This window comes from Muntiacus reevesi, chromosome 18 (assembly GCF_963930625.1).
Source record: "Muntiacus reevesi chromosome 18, mMunRee1.1, whole genome shotgun sequence".
Taxonomy (NCBI): domain Eukaryota; kingdom Metazoa; phylum Chordata; class Mammalia; order Artiodactyla; family Cervidae; genus Muntiacus; species Muntiacus reevesi.
In genome coordinates, this window is record NC_089266.1 from 37,768,685 (window position 1) to 37,779,300 (window position 10,616).

A 10,616-nucleotide genomic window follows, 5' to 3' on the forward strand; every position below is an offset into this window, starting at 1 on the left:
ATAGTATTCCATTATGTAAATATGGCACAGTTTGTTCATTCATTCACCTTTTGATGGACATTTCCATTGTACCCAGTTTTTGAATTGTTGAGGGACACTGTCCCTTTCCCCACTGAATTACCGGGTCACCTGTGTATGAAGTCAATTGACTTGGTATGGTCAATTCTATATTCAATAGAATAGAGTCTATTTCTGGACTCTATTCTCTTCTGTTGATCTATGTACCTTTTACTTATCTGTCTTTACTCACATATTCACATCATTTTATCTCTTACCTCATTTTCCCATAATGTTTTCTCCTATCTACAGCATCTCTTCTAACCTGAACTGATTCCAAATGGAACTTTTTATCTTCTTTATTATAGCAATAAATTTTGGTCTGTTTAATGTCATTTGCCTTAAATTCAACTTTGCTGTTAAAAGATAAACCATGTTGTTTGCATTTATTATCATAACATACTTTTCTTATTTTATTGTCAGTAAAGTTAAACAGAATTCTTCCCATAATATGATTTTAACATTATGGCTTTAAAATTTTTGAGCTGTTTATTTTAATTAATTCCTCCACCCCTCATATGACCATCTTCTCCCCCACTGAAGCTCATGGGATTATTTATCTAAGCTTAAATTTCATCAGATTGTTTTTGTATTAGATGACTTCTGCTACAATTTTTTTTCATAACACAACAAGTCCCTTTTGATTTGTGAGTCTGCCTCTTTCTTCATTTCAAGAGAGCCTTTTACTATTACATCTCGGAACATTATTGTTGTTCTTTTTCCCCCCCTCTACTTTAGTAAGATCAATTTTTTTTTTTTTTGTAGCAACAGAATTGAAATGCATACAATGTAAGCAAAAATGGTGAGTTTTATTTTCTACAAATTAAGAAAAAAACAATTTGCAATATTATGATTCTTTAAATATTATCACTACAAAAGCAAGTTATATTGTTGAGCTCATGGATTTAAAAAATGAAACACAATGTCGTTTGTTTGTATTTATATCACATGCCAATCTCTCCTCCTTTCCTCCCTGTATTGATTATTCTCTATTTCTTTCTTTTCTCCTTTTTCATTTTTCATATATTATAGTGCTTGAAGTAATTTTCAAACATCAGGATATTTAACCACAGAATTCAGCATTCAGGAGCTCCTAGAAACAAGAACAGTCTCATATATGACTGTAATACTATTATCACATCTAAGAAATTTAACATTAACACATATATATTTAATATACAATCTGTATACAAATTCCCCCAATGATAAAGGCTTGTTCTTTGAGATTTGTTAACGTAATTAATTGTATTAATTATATACCATTTTTTGTTTTGGTCCCAGAGTCATGTCTAACTCTTTTGTGACCCCATGGACTATAGTCCACCAGGTTCCTTTGTCCATGGAATTTTCCAGGCAAGAATACTGCAATGGGTTTCCATTTCTTTCTCCAGAGCATCTTCCCAACCCAGGGATCAAATCCATGTCTCCTGCACTGCAGGCAGACACTTTAGCGCTGAGCCACTGAGCAAACCCACTTATATACCATAGCATCCACTCATTTAAAGTACAAAATTAAATATTTTTGTATATTCAGAGTTGTGCAACCATCACCACAATTTTAGAACATTTTTATTACCCCCGAAGAAATCCCATGCCCACTAACAATCACCACCCATTTTCCCTTAGCAATTGCCAATCTCCTTTATTTCTCTATGGATTTTCTTATTCTGATATTTCATATGAATAGAATTATACCATATGTGACTTTTGTGACTGGCATAATGTTTACAAGGTTCATCCATCTTGTACAGTTTATCAGTACTTCATGTATTTTTTATTGCTGAATAATATCCCATTATATGGATACATCACATTTATTTACCTAGCTATCAGTGCATGCTTGTTTCCACTTGGGGGCTATTAATAGTGCCAGTATGACCATTCATATACATACACTTGCATTTCAATTTTTTTCAGGTATATACCCAGGAGTGGAATGTCTGGGTCATTCAGTAATTCTATATAAGACTTTTTGAGGAATTTCCAAATTACATCACTCACATTTACCCTCTCCCAGTGACCCCCATCCTCTGCCCTCCTTCAAACCCACGCACTGTGCTTCAGTCACAATGAAACTCCTTCACTTTGTCAGAAGCTCCAGATTCTCTCACCCCTGGGTTTTCCCATTTACCATTTTCTCTCCCTGGATACTTTCATCTCCTTCTCCTGGAAGACTCCTCAGCTACCACTTAAACTTCACGAAAAAAAAAAAAAAAGTCTTCTCTGACCCACTGGTTAAGGTTAGGTGCCTTGCTATATACCGTTATCCCATCCTGTATCCCCGCACGATAACATCTGTAACACTCAATAGTGGCTTGTTTTGTTGTGACATCTGCCAGCTAGACAATAAGGTTCCAGAGGGCAGGGACCATGTCTTCCTTGGCCACTGTTTTCCCTATATCACATGGCTCAGTGTTTGGTGGATGGCAGTTACCCAGTAAATACTTTTTGAAGGAATGCATTAATGATTTAATAGATTATTTCCTGAGTGAATCTATCTACACATGACTTGCCATCATAGAGCTTAAAGTCCACTGGAGGAGAGAAGATTGGTATATTTGGAAGCAATCACTGGATGACATAAAATAGTGGTGATGAAGTGCTATAGTACTTGACTCAGATACCTGTTGTAGGAGCCCAGACACCGCAGAAGATAGAGACGGAAGATATTATTGTGGGCTGTGATGATCAAGGAATGCTTCCTTGAGAAGCTCAGACTTGGGGTGAACCCAGAATTCTGTCCCTGGACATGACTTACTCAGCAATGTGGCTCAGAACTATGGTTCAGTAAGCGGGATCAAGTACTAGGTTTGCTGTTAATGAGTTTCTTTGGGACCCAGGGATCCCAGGGGTCAGGGCATCATAGCAGAGGGGAATCAGAAGACAATGGCAGAGCCTCTGGCTGGAAATGTACGACGTGGAAGTAGCAGACAGGAAGCAGGCTCTGGAGCCACATTCAGACAAGTTGGGTAAGCCGGGAGTGCAGGGAAGGTATTCTAAAATCCCCTTTAACAGGTAACAGGACACCCTAATTCTATAGTGCAGCTCCTGCTGGATGATTTAGAAGTCATCATTCTCACTGTTTTCCACCCTCAATAGTGATTCCCATCTCCAAATGTAGTTGAGAATCACCAAAGCTGTTATCAGGAACTAATAAGCTATATATTTGCAGAGTATGCTATACTTCGCATACAACTATTACTCTAAACCCACAATTCTTTAGGGTGTATAAGACTCACTGACGGTGGAGCATAAGGTTGGAAAAGTTCAGCATTTTGCCAAGATCGACTGCTGATGTTTTTTGCTGTTTAGTCTCTAAGTCTGACTCTTTTGTGATCCCACGAACTGTAGGCTTCTCTGTTCACGGGATTTACCAGGCAAGAATACTGGAGTGGGTTGCTATTTCCTTCTCCAGGGGACCTTCCTGACCCAGGGATTAAACCTTCATCTCTTGCCTGGCAGGAGGATTCTTTACCACTGAACCACCTGGGTCAGTAAATGATGGAATCTGACTCCTCTAGGCTCCGGAATATTTTGCTTGTGGGTGAGTCAAACAGGAGGAGACCATCTTGGTAGCCCCTTTCCATGAAGCCAGTCTTCCTCACCCTCCATCAAACTGCCCTGATATTAATATCTTTAACTCGGGATAAATTCAGTTCATAAGTTGAGAGGAAATTTTCACTTTCTGGGCTACCAGATGTGCCCTGTTCTTTGGGTCCACTGAATATCCTCCCACTCTTCCTCTGCCCTAAGCTCAAGGCAATCTCTTTCTGACTTGCTGGGGCAAAACTTCACTTTACCTCCTAATTCTGGCCAAGTCATTTTTTTCTTATACCAGAAAATTCTGCCCTCATTCTGGGGCTCAGGCTTTTGGAAATAAAAGCCCAGAAAACATGTGGACTGTTTCTACTTTCCTCCCACGTCTCTATCCTGAGGTAATGAATACAGACCCGATGACCTTCCTGAATGGGGGGAAGTGAATGTGAGATGCAAGGAAATGAATCTTTCAAAGATTAATGCCTCAAAATTATTCCAAGCACAATTTGTTTTGAGATATTCACAGACTGAGAGAGTTCAAGGATTATTTAATTACCCACTCTTTGAATTTGTTGATTTGCCTCTCATTTTTCCTGATTTCTGATGCTTTTTTTCGTGTCCACCAAGGCAAGTCTTTTGTTTGCCATCCTGCTCTGTTCTCTGACCCAAAGGAAAAGGTGGTTGTATTTATGAGTACTCTGAAGTTGACCACAAGTATCTCTCTTTAATGTTCAGATATATGAATAAAGAACATTTCCCAAATTCCCTGGCTGTCCAGGGGTTAGGACTCTATGCTTTCACTGCCTAGGGTCAGGGTTTGATTCCTGGTCAGGGAACTAAGATCCCACAAGCTTCCCAGCACTGCTAAAATACAACTACAACAAAAGCCCACACATGTCTCACTCCCTCTTGCAGAATAATTTACTCGCAGAACTCATTCCTCCTGTGCTCTCTTCCGTAAGACTTTTTCTCAGTAATATATACTCATCTGCAATGTGTAACCAGTTCTGAAAACCCTCCTGGCTAAAAGTTAAGCTCTGAAGTTAGACTGTTGGATTTAAGTCCCAGATCTGTTACTTAATAGGTATGTGACCTTGGGCAAGTTATTTATTTTCTATCTAAAAAATGAAGGTAGTAGTACCTATCTCATGGGCTTCCCTGGGAGCTCAGACAAGTAAAGAATCTGCTTTCAATGCAGGAGATCCAGGTTTGAACCCTGGGTCAGGAAGATCCCCTGGAGAAGGGAATGGCAACCCACTCCAGTATTCTTGCCTGGAGAATTACATGGACAGAGGAGACTGGTGGGCTGCAGTCCATGAAGTCGCAAAGAATTGGACATGACTGAGCGACTGACACACACAGTACCTATCTCAAAGGGTTGCTGTGAAGAGTAAATGAGTCATGCATATCATGCTTTTATCCCAGTGTTTAGCAAGAGCAAGCGCTGACAAATGTTTTCATGCTCTTATTACCACTGTCATCAGTCATCATCTCATCATCATTATCATCGTCGTCATCACCACCACAAGCACCATCATCTTACCATCAGCATCATTCCTGAGTGGAAAGGATGGTGACTAGCTTTCTGGTTGATATTATACTGTTTGTATCCCTAAGCAAGAGGCATACAGACTTAGCCTACTTCCCGTCTACTTTCAGATCATGTTGATCTGACTCCATCCACCATTCTGTTATGGAACATTCATAGAGAATTTTGGAATTTGATCAAATTTGACCCATAATTTCTTATGTGTTTGTGGTTTCCTTTACATAAATATTTATTTACATACTTGGGGAGATTTCAAATAAAGTATTAAACAACTGCTATGAGTTATGGGCATTTAATGAAAATATTTTTGAAAGTTCTACAACATATATATATATATATATATATATATATATATTTAGGCTAATACTTTCATACAGATTATTCTTAATTTTCAAAAGGTAAAACAAAAGGAGCATGAAAATGGGAAACCAAACAGTCGTCTCAGAATTCCTCCTCCTGGGCCTGCCCATTGGACCTGATCAGCAAGACTTGTTCTATGCTCTGTTCCTGGCCATGTATGTTACCACCGTCCTGGGGAACCTCCTCATAATGTTCCTGATTCGACTGGACCCGCATCTCCACACACCCATGTATTTGCTTCTCAGTAACCTGTCTTTCTCTGACCTCTGCTTCTCCTCTGTCACAATGCCCAAATTGTTACAGGACATGCAGAGCCACATCTCATCCATCTCTTATGCTGGCTGCCTGACACAAATGTACTTCTTCCTGCTTTTTGCAGACCTAGAGAGCTTCCTCCTCGTGGCCATGGCCTATGACCGCTACGTGGCCATCTGCTTCCCCCTGCACTACACCACCGTCATGAGCCCCAGGCTCTGTCTCGGCCTGCTGGTGCTGTCCTGGGTGCTGACCATCTTCATTTCTTTATTGCACACCCTGCTCATGGCTCGGCTGTCTTTCTGTGCTGATAACGTGATCTCCCACTTCTTCTGTGATATGTCAGCTCTGCTAAAGTTGGCCTGCTCTGACATTCAGATAAATGAAACAATGATTTTTATCTTGGGAGGGCTTGTCATTATTGTTCCATTCCTGTTGATATTTTCATCCTATGCACGAATCGTGTCCTCCATCCTCAAGGTCCGCTCTGCCAGGGGTATCCGCAAAGCTTTCTCCACCTGTGGCTCCCACCTCTCTGTGGTGTCTCTCTTCTATGGGACAATCATTGGCCTCTACCTTTGCCCTTCAGCTAACAACTCTACTATTAAGGAGACTGTCATGGCTGTAATGTACACTGTGGTGACCCCCATGCTGAACCCCTTCATCTACAGCCTGAGGAACAGCGACATAAATGGAGCCCTGAGAAGAATCTTTTCAAAATGGACAATTAGCTTTTTTTCAACCAGTGACTTTAAAGATTAAAGGATGTTTTCAAACAGTAGGTGTAGTACTGACAGTGAGTAGTATTCTAAACAGCCTAGGTAGCACCCAAGCTTGGTGCTGCTAGTGCAGCCTGCATAGCACTCCCAAGAAGAGTTTCCCCCAAATGTCATTAGAGCCAGGTTACATTGTGCCTCTTGGGTTTATCACTGAATCTTGGTTGTGATGCACCATGATATGTAGAAGACACTCAATGACTATTATTCTATTTTGAATAAATACCACTGTATTTTGGTGTTTATTGCACTCAAGGAATGTATTGTTGTTGTTTAGTTGTTAAGCTATATCTGACTCTTTGCAATCCTGTGGACTGTAGCCCACCAGGCTCCTCTGTCCAGTATAGTTCCTAATTCTATAAGAAATAAATTCAGATTTCTCAGACACTTCTGCGCTTTGCTTCTGCCAAACATGTCTATTCCATGAAGAATATCTTCTAATTTATTATGTATTACTCTTGTAACTTTATTCTCCAGGAGCATCATTTTTCCCCTTGCTAATCTATTCAGTTTTTAATTTTATTTTCAGGTGTTGATTGACTCATCCATTTAATGATCACATTCTAAAATTATTTCTGTTTCCTTTAACTGTATCAATCATTTGTCAGTTAGTGGCAAGTTAATGACTCCTGATGTGTGATGTGCTAAGTTGCTTCAGTCATGTCCTACTCTTTGCGACACCAGGGACTGTAGCCCTCCAGGCTTCTCTGTCCAAAGGATTCTTGGGGCAAAAATACTGGAGTGGATCTTGCAACCATGCCCTTCTCCAAGGCATCTTCCCAACCCAGAGATCAAACCTGAGTCTCTCACATCTCCTGCATTGGCAGGTGGGTTCTTTACCACTAGCGCCACCTGGGAAGCCCTACTTCTTTTGGTAGTGTCTATATTTTTTATTTTTAATTAAAAAAAATTTTAGAATCTTTATTGAATTTGTTTCAAAGTTGCTTCTTTTTTTATGTTTTTGGGTTTTTTGGGTTTTTTTTTTTTTTTTTTTTTGGCCACGAATCATGTGGGATGTTAGCTCCCTGACGAGGAATTGAACCCATACTCCCTGCATTGGAAGGCAAAGTCTTAACCACCAGACTATTAGGGAAGTCCAAGGTAGCATCTATGTTTTAGATGAGAATTCGTCTTTTGAGTTAAAATCATATGGATTGAACCACAGGGTTCTGTTATGAATTGTTTAATTTATAGACATTAAAATGGTGACTCACCTATTGCCCAAGGTAACACAAGTAGAGACAAAGACTAAAGTCTATCTATGACTCTGAGATAGATTTTTTTCCTCTAGAATATGCTGAATGGATAATGCTGAAATTATCTGGTGCTTTCTTTGTTTACTTCTTTTCTTACCAAGTATATTACAAAAGTCTTGATCTTGAAGACAGGTGCCCTGTCTATGGTGCCTGACTCAGTGCCTTGAATCTGCTAGATATAGGGAACAAATACCTATTGATTTGATTTGAATGCATTCTGGTGTGTTATTTGAAATGAATTTATGTCTTAAAAGATCTCAACTTTAAAAAAGTCCTCCTAATAATGCCAACTTTTACTTTTCTTCTTAAAAATTTTTATTGATTTTGAAAATAAAACATTCTCACCAAGAAATAGCCAAACAACAAAGAAATAAGTAATAAAGTGGAATATGTGGGTCCTCCATTGTTCTTCACCCCCTCCATGATGGCAGTTAAAAGCTGGGGCATACTCTTCCAGATATTTTCTATGCACAGACTAACTTTATATATTATAAATAAGTAGGACTGAATTGTAGCTGCCATTTTCTCATTATCACTTATTTTCTGAATTCATCACTCACGTAAAGACATGTAAGTCTTCTAGAAGCTATGTAATGTTTTGTTAAATGGATGCTATTTACCATAATTTATTTAAATAATCTGTTCTTGGTGGACATTTGGGTTGTTTTCAGTTTTTTATTATTTTAAATAATGCTTCGAGTTTATTTACTGGTTCATATGCTTTTTGTGGACTTATGCTGTGTTTCTGTGGACATATTTTCAGAAATGGGTTTACTCAGTCACAGGATATGAACATTTATAATTGGATAGAAACTGCCAAACCGCCTCCTTCTTCTCAAGTAAACTCCTTCCAAAATTAAAGGAGAGTGGTCATTTCTTTACGATATTCTCAATGCTGAGTATTTTGCTTTCAGAATATTTGTTGTTGTTCGGTTGCTCAGTCGTGTCCGACTCTTTGCAACCCCATGGACTGTCCATGGGATTCTCCAGGCCAGAATACTGGAGTGGGTGGCCTTTCCCTTCTCCAGCGGATCTTCCCAACCCAGGGATCGAACCCAGGTCTCCCACATTGCAGGCAGATTCTTTACCAACTGAGCCACAAGGGAAGCCCCTCAGAATATTTATCTCTTTAAATAACTGGGTCTTTCCCAAAGTTTCTAGAAAAGGAGTCTGTAGGGATGTGGACTACATTGCAAGGCATCTTTAAAAAACCACCTAAAAACCTCAGACCTGCTCTGTTTCTCCAGCTTCCTCTCCACCCATGGGATTGCTGCTGCTCACACTCTCTCCCCCTTCTCTCTCTCCCTACAAGATTCATTTCCTCCTCCCCTGCTTGTTCCCCTTCCATTTCTCCAAAACTGAAAAGTAGACTCTATATCAGACATTCGGGCAATAAAGAAACAAATTTGGCTTATTGCTCTGTCTTCATCCCTGTGAGTAAACACCTTGTCCCATTGGCTTCAGATCTAATTTTTAATTTAACAAGAAATAAGACACTGCAGGATTAAAAGTTGCTGGTGTTTTGGAAAGTTATAAAAAGGAGAGGGAAGGGAGACTGGCGTTCTTCTGTAATTATTCTTGAGATGCCAGTGAGTCCAGACCTGCCCTCACACCTCTTGGGGGTGCAGCCCTCCATCGGAGCCCCCTTTTTAGGGCGCCCTTGACTTCTTTGTTGCGCAGGCTGTAGATGAAAGGGTTCAGGGTCGGGGTAACCACCGCATAGACCACACTGGCCAGGCGGTCGTAGCGGGCCGAGTAGGCAGACGAGGGCCGGAAGTAGACGGAGAGGATGGAGCCGAAGAAAAGCGACACCGCCACCAGGTGGGCCCCGCAGGTGGAGAAGGCGCGGCGCCGGCCCCCCGCCGACCGCACCCCCAGCACCGCGACGAGGATACGCGCGTAGGACAGGACCACCAGGAGCAGCGGCGTCAGCACCACGGCCAGGCCCTCGGAGAAGATGGCCGTCTGCGCCGCCGACGTGTCCGAGGTGGCCACGCTCAGCATCACCGTCATGTCGCAGAAGAAGTGACGCACGCGGGCGGCGCGCGGGTAGGAGAGCTCGGAGATGAGCAGCGTGTGCAGCAGCGAGTGCAGGTGCGCCACGGCCCAGGACGCCGCCACCAGCGCCGAGCAGCGCGCGGGCGTCATGACCGCCGCGTAGTGCAGGGGCCGGCACACGGCCGCCGCGCGGTCGTAGGACATGGCGGCCAGCAGGTAGCTCTCGGTGATGCCCAGAGCCACGAAGAAGTACATCTGGACAAAGCAGCCCCGGAAGGACACGGCCTGGCCCGGGTGGAGCAGGCCGGCCAGCAGCCTGGGGACCGTGACGGTGGTGAAGCCGATGTCCACGAGGCTCAGGTGGCCCAAGAAGTAATACATGGGGGAGCGGAGGGCCCCGTCGGACCTCACCAGCACCACCATGCTCAGGTTGCCCAGGGCATTGACCAGGTAGACGCCAAGGAAGAGGAGGAACAACAGCGGGTGGACGTCTGTGCCGTCCGTCAGGCCGAGGAGGAGGAACGCTGGGCGGGAGGTGAGGTTGGCCAGGGCCATGGAGTGGCCGCCACGGTGGGGGCGCTGAGGGGAGAGAGGAGACAGCCCGACGTAAATTCTGGCACCTCTAGGCAGATTTTGCATGTTGTAAGTTATGAAATATTTTTAAAACTTCTGCTTGCTAAAATGGTGCAGGGACCACACTGCTCATTGAATAATCCTAGTTTTATAAAGAAACTGAGTCTCAGAAGGTTGTTCTGGGTACTGGGGTGTCTCAAGCTTTGGAGTAGATCTGACCTGATTTTGAGTCCTGGATCTATCATTCAGGGCTCT

The 10,616-nt window shown here is 42.2% G+C and overlaps 2 protein-coding genes across 2 annotated transcripts; one reads left to right on the plus strand and one right to left on the minus strand.

Annotated features, from left to right (window-relative positions):
- Positions 1–5,557: 5,557 nt before the first annotated feature.
- Positions 5,558–6,520, plus strand: LOC136150165 (olfactory receptor-like protein DTMT). Its single transcript, XM_065910920.1, has one exon. The coding sequence runs from the start codon at positions 5,558–5,560 to the stop codon at positions 6,518–6,520; it is 963 nt and encodes a 320-aa protein (XP_065766992.1).
- A 2,842-nt stretch (positions 6,521–9,362) lies between these two features.
- LOC136150166 (olfactory receptor family 1 subfamily R member 1 pseudogene) lies at positions 9,363–10,343 on the minus strand. The gene has a single exon (XM_065910921.1). It carries the CDS (start codon positions 10,341–10,343, stop codon positions 9,363–9,365), a length of 981 nt encoding a protein of 326 aa, XP_065766993.1.
- Between the last annotated feature and the right edge of the window lie 273 nt (positions 10,344–10,616).

What these genes read in the sequence shown, in the direction of transcription:
- LOC136150165 (XM_065910920.1), top strand. Translation starts at nt 5,558, where the DNA reads ATGAAAATGGGAAACCAAACAGTCGTCTCAGAATTCCTCCTCCTGGGC.
- LOC136150166 (XM_065910921.1), bottom strand. Translation starts at nt 10,343, where the DNA reads ATGGCCCTGGCCAACCTCACCTCCCGCCCAGCGTTCCTCCTCCTCGGC.